Raw genomic sequence first — 17,444 nt, forward strand, 5'->3', positions numbered from 1 at the left:
TCAGCGCAGGGCTACAAGTTAGAAAGAAGATGATGTAAGCTGGTGGAATTAGGAAACTCTCAGGGATAGCGTTATGTGATGAGGTTATGGACTTGTAAGCTCAGAGTGGACAAGGTTCTAGTGTTTTGAAAGTGCGTTAAGTCGCAATGTAGCGAGGCAAGCTACTTGTAGTGGAAGAAGCTAAGAATTTTATGTCATCAGGACTAATGCATTAATTTCCAACGTACTGAAAAATTGTATCGAATTAGGTTGATGCTTGCCATGCATAGATGATAAAGCATTTTATGAAGGTAAGAGTGACTGATGTGCATTGGATTACTCGAGAAATGATAATTGTATGTAAAGTATTTTTCTAGAGAATTGAACTGAAGAAACTCGCCAATAGCAAACCTGGAATGAGATTTCCTATTTCATGAAAACCGTTAATTCATCTCCAGGGTTTCGTTGACTATTGGAGGGTTGTTTTCATAATATTTTTCATGCAACGAAAACCTTTTTATGACATCAAGTAACAAATGCATATCACATTCTAAGGTTCCCATAGGAAAAGGCATGGGCAACCATTAACGAAGTCGGTTCAGTTTAAGGTAACTTGGGAAGTTAATGTATCAAGAGTCAAGAATGCGCTTAGCCTAAGAGTTTAAAGGTTCCGGTATATGGAATGGACATCACAGATGAGAAGGCTTGAAGCAAGATGTTAAATGGTGTGAAATCACAAGGTTCACGTTGTGTGGAACTAAGAGTATTCCTCGAATCTATGTTTTGTTTAATTGACTTGCTAAGGCTCGTTACGACGTTAAAACGTAAAGTTTATAAGATTTTAGAAAGATATATGCATATGGGTGATTGAAGTCGACATTTTCAAAATTTAAATTTTTGTAGGTGCCGATTTGTTGCGACTCACGTAGAGTGAGCTAAACTCACTAGAATCAAGATTTGATGACACATGAGTGTTATCAACTTATTCTGTGATTTTAGAGTAACAAATGGGGCCTTGGTTTAGTATATGTTTTAATAGTAAAGAATCGTCAACGTCAATGACCCATGTGCTAATTTATAAAGTTTTCTTTAAGAGGAAAATTTACGAGCGAGTAATAGTATTATCGAGCAAAACATAGCATGCGAGAATACAAAGGTACAAGATTAGATGTATGAGAAGTCATGCCCGAATGCAAGATGAGTTTATCATGGAAATAGTAAGTAGTAGTAGCAGAGAAGTATACTATGAGTAAAGATTACTCGAGAACAAGTGTAAGTGGGGCATTAATATGTCGAGAGAAAAGTCTACCTCGAAACTTAATTATACAAGCTAAGGGTAGAGCAAGGTTGCAGAATTTATTGCAACAAAGGAAGTTTTGGGAAGAGTTCTAGAAGATAGTAAAGAAATGAAATACAGAGTGTGAAGTTCACCCATTCCAACGGACTAGAGTATTGGTTGAAGCCAACCGGTGGGAATCAGAGTAGCGCCGCGGAATTTATCAGTAAAGTTGTGGAAGGTGACCATGGAACATGGAATGTTTTAGTAAGAATTTTCGTGAAGAATATTTGAGTCGGTAATACAGTTTTAGTGAGGAGTACTATGAATGAACGAGGAATTCTCGATGTAACAAGTAAGTATTGATGCTTATACGGTCAGTGGTGATTAAGCTAAAAGTATAAGAAATGTATCTTCACTTAAGCAAGACAAAGAAGACTAGAATTACCACTGATGAAGTAAACGGATTGCCTAATCGATGATGTCGAAAGTCTAGAAGAGTATATGCTAAGTTGATGAAGTACATACCTTCCTATACCAAACTTGTTAAATGATAACGATACTAGATGGAATAATTTTAAGTTTTGAGTATTATTTTCTTAAAGTAAAGATTGGTATTAAGGAACTTGGGAACGAAATTGTTTTAAAAGTATGATATTAATCATTGATGGAACCGATGAGGTGCGCCGTAAGTGAGCAAGCTCACTTAAGACGTACAGACTTCAGAACCAACTTGTTATATACAAGTTTGGGGCGAGTCGTAAAACCTTTTTAATAAAATTTAAAGACTCGTCCTGTGGTTCAGAGGTACCATTACAAACTTGGTTTCAAAATGAAATTTTCTTTATTCAAGTAAATGTTCGTTCCAAGAACCTATGTACTAAAGTTTAGAAATTTCTTGAAGTAAAGTATTAGATGGGGTATCGTTATTAACTAACAATAAGCAGTATTTGGAAGTATGTAAGTAGTACTATGGAGATAAAGTTTTAAGAGGAAATGATAACGTTCGTGTGATATCAATATCATACGGGAAGCACGGTCATGTACTAATAGTGTTCAATGTAGGTGCAAGTGGCCTTAGAAGAAAGTTTAAGAGAATGCGATTCACAAAACTGGTTAAGGGAATATCAAGTGAATCAGGGTAATTGATTTCACTTCTCCATGCCAAGTTAGACGAGTTACCCATGGATTCGGGTGCAAGGAGGTTGTGAAGAGGTAAGATATTCGTAACTCATCAAGATAAGTAACAAAAGTACGAGGCATGTATCCTAAAAGTATAGTAAGAAAGATTATGTATGCATGATAGAATGTATGCATGATAAGATGGTTGAGATACAAGTAAGCACTGCAGGGCAAACCTGGATTCCGGTAGGACCCCAGTTTAAAGACAAATCCTGAGTGTTTTAAATGATGAAAGGTTACCTGGATGCATTGTTATGCTCAGTAGATAAGTTATGAATTCAAGACAACCAATTCTCAAGTGGCGGAGGTAAGAACAATCACTATGTTCTGAGATAGTTCTGTGATTGAGAAAGATAATAAGTTAGAAGAGATCATAGTCGTTTTTATGCGGATTAAGGAAGAAGATGAGTTACATGTCTTGATAAGTAAAGTATGCTTCAACCTTTTTAAATGATAATGATCGGACATTATTTGACGGAGAACTAGGAAGACAAGTCTCAGTTACGATGATTGGTAGAGGATTTCTAAATTTCGAGGACGAAATTTATTTAAGGGGGGTAGAATGTAATATCCCGCCTGTCAGTATCGGAATATTACCAGTCGATCGTGTCAGAGGAATTAAATTCATGGAAGATAAGTGTGATGGAAATATTTTATGACATGTCAGCATAACGCGGGAAAAGTATCGGAGTCATTTTAAACACGCTTGAGGCAAGGGCATAATTGTAATTTTACGGAAAAGATTATTTATATGTTTTTGGTGGAAAATATCTCATTTCCCTTATCCTTTTCTCTCTCTAAGTTGGAAGAATTCTCCTCCTTCTCTCTCTTCTCTTCCCTCACGTCATTCTCTCCTCTCCTCTCCAACAATCTTTCCAAATTTCTTCTTCTTCCATGACAAGATTTCTTCCTTTACCTCCCATATTACCACAAGGTTGTGTAAGCTTGGTTTTGGGTTGAATTTCTTCTTCTTTCTCATGAAGCTTATTCCATCTCTCTCCTTTGAAAGAACAATTCTTCCAAGAATTTAAGAGTGAACCAAGCATGGATTGTTAACAACTTAGTAAGCAATAATCAACTATGGATTGACTAGAAATTTTAGTGGTTGGTTTAACCAAGAAGCTAGGGTTTGTTATTTGGTAAAGAGGAAGCTTTGAGTTGGAATAAAGATGAGCTAGCAAGGATGATGATGCTTGGGATTGCAAGAAAACAACAAAAAATGAGGTGGCTTGAACAAAGAAAACAAAAGGATCAAAAGCTAGGGTTTTGAGGCATGAAGTGAAAGTGATGCTTGAAGCTTGGGCTACATGTGCAAATCTTGTTTAGGTGAGTTCCTTAGATAGTGTTCCTACCTTGGATTCATGTGTTTATGACTTGTAAGTAGAGAAATGATTTATAGGGTTTATACTTAGAGTATAAGTACCCCTTTTCATGTCATGCTTGCCATATATGTAAATACTTGCCATTCAAATGTTTTACAAGTTTTCTATGACCTCTAGAGTCTTAATATGCATAGAGATACTTGGTTTTGAGGTTTTTGGGTCAAACATACCAATTTTGCAGGTGCTGGACTGTCATTACTCGCCACTGCGAGCAGATTGCTCGCAAGGCGAGCTAGAAGTCCGAACATGGGTGTCTGCTCGCCTTTAACTCGCAGCTGCGAGCAGTTACTCGCCATGGCGAGCAAGCTCACTCGCGAGGCGAGTAGACAGTGCACTTGCACCGTTTGCTTGTTTTGCGTAATGATGGCAGGTTCCGGCTTAAGTTTTCTTCGAGCAGTCTTTTATGAAACGAACCCCTCAAACCAAGATCCTATTAGCTAATTTTAAATAAGGTTTTTCTTGATAAGAAGCAAGTATTTGGAATAGTTAGCAAGGCATGGAAATTGAGAGAATTAGGTCATGAACCGGGTAGCAAGTTAATCCTTAAGGAAGGGAAAGAACTAGAGCCTCGATATAGTTATCGAGAACTAGAGTAGTTAGAAAGAATAGAATGCTTTGCATTAGTATTTTACTTGTTAAGATGCGAGGTGATATAGATTATTATCTTCGCATAGAAGTTAAGTGCCATACGAGTATGGCAAGACGTGAATCGATTTTATATCCATTCACGAAGTAAGTTGAGCAAGCATATAGTTACCTCTAGTGGGATCCTCTAGGGATCCAAGGTAAAGAGTTAGCATGTTTAAGTTAATTTTCATGCATAAGACTAAGACTTTTAAGAAAGAAAGAGTGTCATGTCTCTTGTTATCCAAATTGGATTCAAGGGGTTCCCCAAGGGGAATGGTTAAGCCGCAAGGGAGCCGCATTTCACTAAGTTAAGGTGTCGTGTCTTTTGTATTCCTTCCAAGGTTGGGTACAAAAGGTTCTCCAAGGGGAATGGGGTAAGCCGTAAGGGACCCGCACGTTCACTAAGGGAGTCCGGTGCGCTCTTGCTAAGCATATCACCGGTAGTAAGGGATTATCTTCCGGGGTTACTCCACTCGGGACTAATCCGTAAAATGAACTCAGATAAGTTGTTTGTTACACGCTAACATAATCAATGAAGCTAACTATGCATATCTATTATACATGTTTATGTTATGTCATAGAGCCTTGACGTAGATCGTCAAGAACAAGTAGAGACTTGGCGTAGTTCGTCAAGAAGTAGTAAAATAGCAAGAATCACTTAGGTGATAAGAGATGATATGTTGTAGATACAACATATTAAGCAAGTAGAAGCAAGTAAATAAAGATATGCCGACGACGATCTTAGGTTACCCCTAATCGTCCGGTTTAGAATCGTGTCATGATAGAGATATAAGAGAGCCTTGATGCTTAGAGTGTACTCTTGGCAATGCGGTTTTAGTTCCCCCTTCACCGCCATGACACGTATAGCAGAGAAGCCTATAACAAGTTAAGAATATTAAGACGGCCCTAGCAAGCACCCCCGTCTAAGAAAGCAAGTCCCCACACACGTATAATCAACCGTCAGGTTGTATTGTAGACACTTGGTGACCGTAGGTTTCCCCCGAGGTTGCCTATAGCCTAGGGTTAGGTGGAACTCACTGAGACATTATGTCTCATCCCAATCCTTATTTGTTTCATATATCAGGATGGTTTAGCAAGCTAGTAGCCGAATGGATGTTGCGACAAGAGTTCGTTCGTACCCGCTGCTGGATGATGTGGATTTCAAGGGATGCATTTATTATTCTTTAGAAAAGCTGAGTTGTAATATTATTGTACGAATGCTTTTATTGTATATTAAATTCATTCGAAGTTTTTATGTTGTAAATTTTTAATGTATCCAGTACTAAACTAATGCACATGCTAGACTTTCTAGATACGTCTAGTATGGGTGTTACAATATAGGTGTTAGGTTTGTATATTGTAGTTGGTCGCATTTTCTTAAAACAAGTGTTCTAACAAGATGTTGGCCAAGATGTCTTGATATGTTGGTACGACGTCGCAGTGTGTCTTGTTTCGCTTTCTTGAAAGATTTATTTTAAGCGTGAGATCTCTGAAGATTCTATGAAGATATGATTCACGTAGTGTGTTGACTAAGAAGTGTGTGTTTTTTCTAGAAGCAGCAAATGGCGATTTAAGCTTTGCCATGTTTCCTAATAATGATGTCAAAACATTTAAGGAAGCAACATATATGCTTCCGAAATATTGTACTGAAGACCGGATTGGATCAAGAAGCGTGTTTAGCCCGAATTGTCCATCAAACCCATGCTATTCTCAGGCTATAGTATTCGTCGTCATAAGAACATCAACAAATATTTCTTTCTCAGTAGATCATACGTTTCATCGTCTCACACATTTCACACTTAAACACCAAGTACAAAACATCATCGATTTATATGCATATGGACTCTGTCCTAAGACCTATATGAATGTGGTACCACACCTATCGTCGTCATAATTTTCCAAAGATATGTTACTGGACTTCCATCGTCATAGTATGTCAGAGGTATGTTACTGGACTTTCGTCGTTATTTCATCTTCATAATTACTAGACACGACTCTATATGCATGCATGAGGACAGACTCATCAAATATTAATTATCATCACGTCAACAATAATTTACATTCGTAGATGCAAACTCTTCCTATTATGCACATCATCAAGACAAAACACATCGCCATCATTCACATCATCATCATAAGAAAACATTGTCATCATGAGTATACATCGTCATTCTCATCATTAATATAGATCAACATTATCGTTCTCATCATCAAGTTATAATAAACATCGTCATTTGCATCATCATTATAAAGTATACATCATCAAACTCATCATATATATATATATGACAACATCATTACACCTAAGCATCTTCATTCACGTCATTCACTATCTTATTCTACTGCTCACTTTTCTCCTTAGATCGTCTCTAGCACTCTTAAACTCTTTCATACATTCAATTCATCTTGGATTTAAGGAACTACTCTCAAGACATCTAACTATACTCCCTTCATTAATGTTTATTGGGTTGGGACCTTATTATACATCTTAGAAACCTTTTGGAGGCTTGAAAATGGATCAAAAATTGGTCTAAGTTCTTACTGCATCGTGGCACGTTCAGTCTGATTCGTGGCACGTTTTGACAGAATGGTAATAGGATTTTTGTCATTGGAAAAATTATGGCACGTTGCCTCTGGATCGTGGCACGATGGACTACGATGGTGGCACATAGCCTCTACATCATGGCATGTTCTGACAATTCCAAAACCAGAAAAGATATTGTTCTACTCTTGAAAATCACCTCCAAATTATCCAAAAGTCCTCGTTTTCAAACCCATAAGTCCCCAAATTGATATGAAACCTAGGGTTATCCTAACAATCAAACACTACTTTCCCTCTAACCTATCTAATTACACACTCCTTTCATGTTTTTTTTTTTAATTTTCAATTAAAACTCTAAACTAGTTTTCCTCTATTCTAATCTTTAAATAACATCATTACATTCATTCATCATCATCTTCCCATCACAGTTTACAAATTACAACACAATAACAACATCTACTTAGGATTTAAACAAGCCCCATAATAGAATAAGGTACTATAAAGTGAAGAGATTATCCCTCTTACCTCGAATCCTTTGGAAATTCTGATTTTTAGCTTGTATTGTTGCAACTAGGGTTTCGCTCCTCTCTCCTATTCTCTTCCCTCTTTTCCACGTTCAGCAAAAACTGTCTTCTAATTCCTATGATTCCAATTTATATTTGGGCCAGCCCTCGTTATAATCTTTTTCCTCCTCTATTCACTATTCTTGTACTTCTCTCCCCCACTTTATAAAAACTTATATTCTACACCTCCGACTCTATATAATTTTGTTTTGATTCCTCTGTTCATTTGAAGAGAGTTCAAATTTTCTCTGCAAACCACTGTTAGAGTCTGAGAAGAAAAATCACTAAATAAAAACACAACCACTTGCATCTTTGGTCTTAAAGTGGGCTTCCACCCTTTATAAGCAAGCACAAATGAAAGTTATCTCAAACAAACTCCATTTGAAGTTATGCAAACAAATTTCCTTAAACATTCAAATATGTAAATCCACCTTTAAGTATAATAAATGAAATAAAATAGGAATGATAATTTAGCAAGTCGGAGTAATAAGTAAAAAAATCGCAATAAAATAAATAAATCTTAAGCATGCTATCTAGTTAGGAAAATATTTCTCTTGGCAAAAATGTTGTTATTGCATGCATGCTTAAGTTGATCTCTTGGGAAAACTACAAAATATTCTAGATAGTATCCTCCACCCTTCTATAACTTTTGTTTTGGTATGAAATTGGTTCAGGTTTCACCTGAAAAAATAACACCATTTTCACGTTACCTGACAAGTACAACATCAAGAAATCAATAAAATAGGTAAGAATTAAGAATCAAGTTGAATGCACATTTACCTTAGTAACGTATGAGGTCGACCTTTGCTGACGGTGCATTTTGAAGCAAAAAATTCAGATATTCATTAGGTATGGATGATTTGTTCGTTTGTACTTTCAGTGACTTCAATTTACACAAGGAAGGAAACTCAGCCTTCAATATGTTAGGAACTGAGTTGAGAATCTAAGCAATGAGGGATGACTATGAATGAGAATCAATTTGTTGTATTAAAAAGTGAAACTGACCAAACATACCATAACGTACCTGAAGAGTAATTAAATCGATTGTCAATGATTTGATATTATCAAGCTCAACCAACCAGTTGTATAGAATCAATGAAGTCTTTGCAGATTCCGACAAACTTATTACAACTATAGTTGCATGTTTGACAGAAGATAGATTACTATTGCTCCCACAGAGTTGCTGAACAGAAGGAATACCCTTATAAACAAAGGTAGATAGATTTGGAGTGTATAAATTGAAGTTGCAGTAGTAAATCTCCCAAAAGTATCCATGTATTGTTAAATTGGCGAGTGTGGCACTCGATATGCAAAGGTTTTGCTTATCAAGAACGTGACAATTTTGAAGGATCAAACTATTCAACCTCTTAAATGCTGAAAAAGGCTCAACACGACCATCATCGTCCACACGAAAGTCAAAGGACCCTAAAAACAGGTAGGTTAATGCTGGAAAATTCAAAGAATTCGGAAATAATGTGCGTGGGGAAGCAACAGAAATGTGAAGAGATGTTAAAGTGTCACATGAAAAGAAGTAAGACTGAAAATGTTGAACTCTTCCAACATCAATTCGTACTCGCTTGACATTATGTGAAAAAGCATATCTGACAATCCATTCGAGATGGCTTTGATACCCTACGAGACAATCCTGGCGAATATCAAGAACTTGCAGTGTCGTTGAGGGATCACGTGTACCCAAAAATCCATGAACGAAATATTCAAAACCTTCAAGATCTTTGAAGTGTGAATAACCTATTATAAGGCTTGGAAGAAGCTTCCAGAGATTCTTCCATCTTTTGGACAAAACACAAGTTTGAACTGCGTATTTGGTGTTAAAAAAAGAGAGTATGTGAAGTAAAACACAATCAGGTAAATCACTTAATTTGTCGGCATATTCATTGCCGATATATTGTTTCCGGATTCCTTGCAGTAGAAGAAACACCCAGTAGTGCCAGAATGTTACCTCGGCCACTGACATGAGATTCATATTGATTTGAGTAAAAACCAATCCACCCTGCTTTGATTGTGTGATTCTGCGGCAAATTTTGAAAATTAAAAGCATTGTGTTGAGTAAAAAGTAAAAACCCTAATTGTGTGAATAAAACTCCTATTGAGATAATACCACAAATAAAAATCTGCACTATATCATAGGAGTAGTAGGTTTGGTTCAGTTTATATGGTGAGAAAAGTCAAAGTCTTATCAGAAGAAAATCTGCACCAAATAAAAACCCTAACTCAAAGTCATTCTTATTACTTTTTTTTAATAAATATATTATTCTTATTGGTACATCGAGTCGGTGTGTTTCTGTTATGTAGGGAGAGAATTTGACCCAATAAAAAAAGTTAGTTTGGTCAATTTAATCTACTAACATCTACTAATCTACTAAGTACTGACAGTGTATTTTGATTTTTAAGAATCTACTAACAATGTATAAAAATCGTATATCAGCAAATTCTCATAATTTTGTGATCGTCTTAATTTTATGCGTTTAATGTGTTTAATGGTAAATTCATAAAATATAAAACCAAATCTATTATGACATAAATATATACTAACAATGTATAAAAATCGTATGTCAGCAAATTCTCATAATTGTGTTTTCTTAAACTCATGATCACCTTAATTTTTTGTGTTTAATGGTTTATTCTCGAAATATTAAAGTAATCTATTATGGCATAAATATAGGAAAATGGTTTGTTCTCATCTACTTTAATTTCTAAATTTCACTGATTTGCATAAAATAATCAATAGAAACACTACATTAAATTTGATCTTTTTAAAATAATCATTGTTTTATCTTGGTTTTCGGGTGTCAAACATTGATTGCGTTTGAACCTTTTTAACCGGTGATATCTTATTTTTTCTTGGGAAGGGAAAAAGTAAGCAAAACCCTTGAGAATCGAGGTCCGGGAGTTGTTTTCGCTACGGGAAGGTGTTAGGCACCCATAACGACTATAGTATCCTATAGGAACCGTCTTTAATTTCTACGCGCGCGCTTTATTTTTAAATGCTATTTGAAAAGTGTTTATTTAAACCTAAAAGGTTTACTAAGTAAAGAATTGGAGGGAGAAGAATGTTTTTGGATTTTTATTTTAGTTGAATTGAAGGAATTTTGATTCCTTGCCTACGTACCCGTTTAAGGGATCAAATCCACCGTAGTTCTCTTCCAAAAATGTTTTTTGTTTTTGTTGGTTGATTTTAAGTTTGAAAATGGGATTTTTGAAGAATAGAGATTGAGAGGCCTTGAAGGCATGAGAATTTAAGAAAAGAGTGAGGTTTGATTAGTTATTTGCAAAAACAAGTCAAAGTATGATTAAAGTTTATTGAAATTTGATTAAGAAAATGAAAAGGAAAATCAATGGGGTTTTGACCCCAAAGTTTATTGTGAAAAAGATTTGAGTGAAGTTTGTTCATATTTTTTGGAAAATGATTTTTCTAAGTATAAAGCCTAACCATTCATCTAAACATACAATCCTAAACATACATCTAAACATGCATATTCTAACCATATGCCTAAAGTGATGTGTGTGCATGTGTCGGTGCTTGTGTCGGTGTACATCATTAGAGTCCATTGTCCTTATTACATCATTGGCCTAGATACATTCTATGGCCTCTTTGCCAAGAAATTGAAATTGCATAAAAGTAAAATACAAAAACTCCTAAGTATTTACATTCTAATTTTTGGTGAAACTTAAAGTGCAAGAAATTAAAGTGGGGAGGGAGATGAAGTGTGAATGCTTATGATGAATATGAGACATGAAATGAAATGGTTAGTAACACATGGCAATATCAAAGGAAATAAAGCAAGAAAGACACTATAGCACAAGGCATAGAAAATAACCCAAAATAAAGGCAAAATGAGTGCAAACATGACTAACATTTGCTCATAGAATGTAAGAGCCATATGACCTATAATTCTCACACTCCAATACATTTTTAAAGGTTTAGAATCAAACTTTGGAATATGAATTAAGGCAACATGGTTAACTTGACATTTTGGAAGCAAACTTAAGCATTTTTGCATTATTTAACTACACAACTAACTTGTAAGCTAAATAACCTATCAAGATTCACAATTATGCAGCAATATCAAACACAAACAGTAGCTAAAACTCTATGAAATCAAGTGGTATAGGTCACAAATATTCATCAAGCAATTGGGATTGAAATCAAGCAAATCTTCATTCATTTTTGGCACAAAATATCTCAAAAATAGTAGGAAAATTAGCCACATTATGTCCACCAATTTTTAATATGCAAAATTATCACAAGAACACCACAAAATTATCAAGAAATGGGTATGAAAATTTTTAGAATTTTCCACAAGATTTTTGGACTCAAACTACATATAAACTTCACAATTTTTTAACAAAAAAGGTAAACATTTCACAAGAAAATACTACATACTTTTCAATCAAGATTTTAAAACATAATCAACATCACAAAAAATGTCAAAAAACAATCAAGAACACATAGAAAACTTTTAGGAATTTTTAAAGGATTTTTGGGCTAAAAAAAAAATGCAAGAAAACCACTAATTTCAACAAGAATAGAAAAAAAATGCTTCTAATATTCTTTTCAAGCTTTAGCACAAAAAATGTCACAAAAATGTTAGAAAAAATGTCAAGAACACATAGGAAAAGATTTAGAAATTTTTGTGAAGAAATTTGGACAGGTAAGGGTGCAAATAGCAAAATAACAGCAAGAAACATGCAGGACATGGGGTGTGAACAGCAAAACTGGCATACAGGCATGGAATATTGGGCTTAAGGACGGGTCAAGGCTGAACCATGGGTTGAACCATGGATGAACCGGTTCGTTGGCCTATATAAGGCCTTGAACCGGTCCATCAGCCATTTCCCTTCTCTACTTCTCTCTCTAAGACAAAAACTAGAGAGAGAGAGTCTGCAAATGACTCTCTCTTCTCCGACGAGACACTCCACTTCCGACGTGGTGGCCCATGGTGGCGCCGCCGCGTCGGAGCTTCAACCTTCTCCGATCTAAAAAACAAGCACATCTTCTTAAAGCTTTTTCTCTCCTCTTTACGATTCTGAAAACGTTTTCTTAAAAACGAGCTTAGATCGGAGTAGATCTAGGATTGAATCGTTCGGTTCTATGTTTTCAACTTTCATGAAACGAAACCCTAACATACTCTATTTCCTTCTCTGATTACGAAATTGAACTCGTATTTGAAAAACAAACGGTGAATCTTCATGATTTTTCAATTTAGGGTTTCGTTTCGAATTTTCTTTGAATTTCTTCGAAGTTTTCACTTCGATTCACCGTTTATTTTCAATCTTGAGTCTTCGATGATGATTTAAAGTGCAGACGAGAAGATTCTTTTGAATATACCTGGATTTGGTGGAGAATCGAATGAAAATCCTTGAGAAAATTTCTGATCCTTCTTCTTCTCACTCTCTTGGACTGTGATCGTGTGAATCCACTGGATTTGCACTTGAATTGCAGTCCTCACAGTTCAATGATGATGATTCTTCGAGGAATCTCTGAGAACTGGTACGAAATCCACTTCGATGTTGCTCAACTGGTGATTCTGGAAATTTCTTAGGGTTTGCTCGTGATTTTGCTAATTTCCTTATGTTCTTTGAAATTGAACTGATTTTGATGAATGTAATGGTTTCGTGATGTTGAATTTGGCGAAAAACTGAAGGATTTTGTGATGAATCTGTTGTTTGGAAGTGTAACTGAATCGGTTAGGGTTTGAAGATTTGTTGAATCTTCAAGTTGTTCTTGAATTTTCTGGGTTTGATCTGTTTTTGTGAAGTGAGAGAAACTGAAATGTGTTTGTGGTGATTTTTGGATGAGTTGGCGTGAAGTGTGTGGTTCTGCAATGATTGGGGGCCTTTTATAGGCTGCCAAGTGTACTATTGGACCAATAGAAACCTGACACCTGGAAACTGATTCGGACTTGCTGGATTTTTGACAAAAGGACCTTTGTGCAATTTTGAGAACTTCAAGGACTGACCTGCAAAAATGTGAAGGACTAATCTGCCAATAAAACTTAAAACAATAAAATTTTGATATAGACCAAAGACCTAAAAATAAAACTGGAAATTTAAAAAAAGGGACTTGGATGCAATTTTTGGAAGTTTTGGACTAAAAAAATAAAACTAAAAAAATAAAATTGGAATAAAAAATGGTAATTTGACTAAACGTAAAGTGAAACGACTAAAATTTGACAAAACGGACTAAAACGAACCAATGGCCTAAATGAGGTACTTTAAAGTAACCTCTTTCTGCCAAAATTTCGTGTGAAATGACCAAAATGCCCCTAGGGCTAAAACGACTAAAAATGACTCAGATGCAATCTAAAAATGGATTTTTAACAAGGAATTAGAACAAGACCTTATACAAACAAAGTTAACAGACTCAGAGACAATTTTTAAGATTTAAACAGGGTTTTAACATGTAAAAAGACCAAAATGCCCCTAGGGGCAAAACTGACTTAAAATGACTTCAAATGCAATTTTTGAACTGGATTTTGACATAGAATGAAATGAAGACTTATTCACACTATTTGAAAAGACTCAAACAAATTTTTAAAGATTGAAAGAGATTTTATCATGGGAAATGACTAAAATGCCCTTGCATGTAAATTTTGCAAATAACATTGAAATAAGATGCAGAGGAAGATGCAATTGATCAGAGACATATCAAATGGCTTGTAATGCAAGAAAAGAAGAATTGAGTTGGTATTTTTAGGTCAAAATTAGGGTATAACAATCATTAGCTTTCAAAATTTAAGCATACCAATTTTCTCACATCGATATGTATAAATTTGATTTTTGAGATATAAACCCATAAAATTTGCAACAGGTGCAATGCAAACATTAAATGATGTTTTGCATATAAAATAAAAATTTATTTAATAGAAATTAACACAACATTGATGTTTATATTTTGAAATTGCATATAAAATAAAAATTTATTTAATAGAAATTAACACAACATTGATGTTTATATTTTGAAAATAATCATGAGTTTTCTAATATTTTATTGTAACATCCCAGACTGCTTTTAGGATTGCCGACTAACCCCACAAACCAACACGAGTCTTTTCAGCGTGTTTTGTCCTCACTCGCACGCTTACCGGGAAACTTCTCGGAAGGTCACCCATCCTAGTACTACTCCAAGCCAAGCACGCTTAACTGTGGAGTTCTTATGGAATGAGCTACCGAAAAGAAGATGCATCTTGTTGATATGGGTAGTACCTAACAATTCTTATAAGCCTTCCTTCAACCATGTAGTCCCATACCTACACGGCCTCCAGATCCCTCTCATTCCGATGTGATTCGATTCCTCTTATTAACGTGGGGTCATCCTTACGGATAGTGCCCGTTCCAACTGGCGGGAATCTTTCGTATCAAACTGGCGGGATATCGAAAGCCACGTTGTGGGTGTTACATGCCCACCAGCTTCCGCCTGGTTCGTCCCCGAACCACACCGTACTGGGAGAGGTCTGCTCTGATACCATTTTGTAACATCCCAGACTGCTTTTAGGATTGCCGACTAACCCCACAAACCAACACGAGTCTTTTCAGCGTGTTTTGTCCTCACTCGCACGCTTACCGGGAAACACCGGGAAACTTCCCGGAAGGTCACCCATCCTAGTACTACTCCAAGCCAAGCACGCTTAACTGTGGAGTTCTTATGGAATGAGCTACCGAAAAGAAGATGCATCTTGTTGATATGGGTAGTACCTAACAATTCTTATAAGCCTTCCTTCAACCATGTAGTCCCATACCTACACGGCCTCCAGATCCCTCTCATTCCGATGTGATTCGGTTCCTCTTATTAACGTGGGGTCATCCTTACGGATAGTGCCCGTTCCAACTGGCGGGAACCTTTCGTATCCAACTGGCGGGATATCGAAAGCCACGTTGTGGGTGTTACATTTATCGTACCGACTTACTCATCACTATTTTTTTGTTAATAGACATACTACATTAATGTTGATATTTTGAAAATAGTCTTTGAGTTTCTAATATTTTATCATATCAGTTTTCTTATATATGTATATAGAATTTGTTTATGCATATCTAAGCATTTGAAATCTTCAACGAGAGCGGTACAAACAATATTGAACGGTGTTTTTCATATAAAATAAAAGTTATTTAATAGAAACACTACAATAATTTTGATTTTAAAAATAGTGATGAGTTTTAAAAAAATTCTCATGTCGACTTTCATATATGTACATAAACATTTAATAGATTTTAGTATATATAAGAGAAAAAAATTCAAATCCTCCATATTTTCAATACATATTTTTTTTTAAAATTCTTTAATTTGTTCTCTTAAAAACAAGTCAAGTTGCTCCCTAATATTCTTTAATTTATTCTCTTTAATTTATTCATATTTTTTTTTTATCATTTTTGCACCCTAATATTTTTTAAATGTTTCATTACGTAATTTATCTTTACAATCATAATCTCCACTCTAAAAAGAGCACTATCATTTCCAAAATAAAAAGGACATGAGATAAAAGTGGCCCCTCCAGTGATGAATTGTTGTTTCTTTGCTTTGTTCCACTAGTCAGTTCAATCAAACTTTGAAATCCAATAAAGAACTGAACTATTAGATCCACACAACATATGTGAAGTTAGACAAGAAAATGCTGTATATTCTCTTTTTTTTTTTTGAAGGGAACAAAACTCATTGCATTTCATTTATAATAATTGTTTCAATATAAGAAGGGATATGATAATAAATGACGGGATTAGTTAGAAATGTAGCCTCTTTTGCAAGCGCATGAGCAGCTGCATTTGCTTGTCGCCTAGTGAACTCTACCCTGGAGTTGATGAAGAAAGCGGAAAAGAGAGCTTTACAAGATGCAATTACATTTCCAAACTCAGAGACATCGTCTCTACGGGAGTGGAATGCATCACAAGTAATTTTAGAATCAAGCTCGAAGTCGATATTATCTAACGACATGTCACTAAGCCATTGGAGAGCTTCAAATAAGCCCATGGCTTCACCAACCGTAACCTGATGTAAACAAGGAAAACTCGTCATTTTTGGCAAGACGAAAGCACCTTCCTCATCACGAATGCAAATGCCAATGCCCGTACGGTTGAAGTTTGAAGAAAAAGCGGCATCAATATTACACTTGTACCGCCCGGATGTCGGTTTCTGCCACAATACCAAACTGTCACCTGAGGAATTTCCCTCTCCAGAATTTGAGTGCAGCTGCGTTCGAGGTGCTGTTGTAGCAGCTCGGCTCTCAGCAAGTGTTTTAGTGTTTGCAATCTGCCACTCTGTAATCATCACACGCGCACAGTCAACAACAACTGCAGCAACTTCCGTTACATCCTCCCAAACCTTTAAATTCCGGTGTTTCCAGAGGTTCCAAACCGTAGCGGCAAAGACCACTCTCTGTTCTGTAGTAAGCATATCAAGTGTATATTCTCTGTCACGCTCTTTCTAACAAAATATTTATTGTTCACCTGATCCCACCAATTGTAAAGTGTTAGGGAATGACCAATGTTATTTTATTTCAACATCACAAATACAATACTCCGTCTTTTATTACTCCATCCGTCCCAAATTATAAGTCGTTTTAGCCATTTCATATGTATTAAGAAATATAAATCAATATTTTTTAGGTGAATAAAGAAAAATAGTTGCAGTAAAAAATTTACAAAAATTTGTTATTTTTAAATACTTACCCTTGAAAATTGCTCTTTGTTGCACAAAAGTGATAATTAATTTATTGATTTAGGAAAACATTTGAGTTGATCTAGTGGCGTTGGCTTGAAACCTTAAAGTGTGCTCCTCTAAATTCGATTTTCCTTGTGCCAATTTCGGTGGGTTAAATCCACACGGAGCTATGCTCTGGCTTTAAATGAGGCCCCTGCAAATGGACAGCGTGATTGGA

The 17,444-nt window shown here is 35.6% G+C and overlaps 2 protein-coding genes across 2 annotated transcripts; both read right to left on the reverse strand.

Moving 5' to 3' along the window:
- Positions 1–8,332: 8,332 nt before the first annotated feature.
- On the reverse strand, positions 8,333–9,578 carry LOC146913135 (putative F-box/LRR-repeat protein At3g18150). The gene is made up of 3 exons (XM_085720870.1): positions 8,915–9,578; positions 8,576–8,815; positions 8,333–8,494 (listed from the first exon to the last, which is right to left on the reverse strand). The coding sequence occupies exons 1-3, from the start codon at positions 9,533–9,535 to the stop codon at positions 8,333–8,335; spliced, it is 1,023 nt and encodes a 340-aa protein (XP_085576996.1). The 5' UTR covers positions 9,536–9,578.
- A 6,644-nt stretch (positions 9,579–16,222) lies between these two features.
- LOC146913136 (uncharacterized) lies at positions 16,223–16,960 on the reverse strand. Its single transcript, XM_085720871.1, has one exon. It carries the CDS (start codon positions 16,958–16,960, stop codon positions 16,223–16,225), a length of 738 nt encoding a protein of 245 aa, XP_085576997.1.
- Positions 16,961–17,444: the final 484 nt, after the last annotated feature.

This window comes from Medicago sativa, chromosome 6 (assembly GCF_051527215.1).
Source record: "Medicago sativa cultivar Bolivia chromosome 6, Bolivia_mono, whole genome shotgun sequence".
Classification (NCBI taxonomy): Eukaryota; Viridiplantae; Streptophyta; class Magnoliopsida; order Fabales; family Fabaceae; genus Medicago; species Medicago sativa.

Excerpts from the sequence above, each read along its gene's own strand:
- LOC146913135 (XM_085720870.1), bottom strand. The coding sequence starts at position 9,535 with ATGAATCTCATGTCAGTGGCCGAGGTAACATTCTGGCACTACTGGGTG. Across the intron at positions 8,816-8,914 it reads CTTTTTCAGCATTTAAGAGG|TGGGAGATTTACTACTGCAA; the intron begins TTGAATAGTTTG and ends CATGGATACTTT. Across the intron at positions 8,495-8,575 it reads TCGATTTAATTACTCTTCAG|ATTCTCAACTCAGTTCCTAA; the intron begins GTACGTTATGGT and ends CTCATTGCTTAG.
- LOC146913136 (XM_085720871.1), bottom strand. The coding sequence starts at position 16,960 with ATGCTTACTACAGAACAGAGAGTGGTCTTTGCCGCTACGGTTTGGAAC.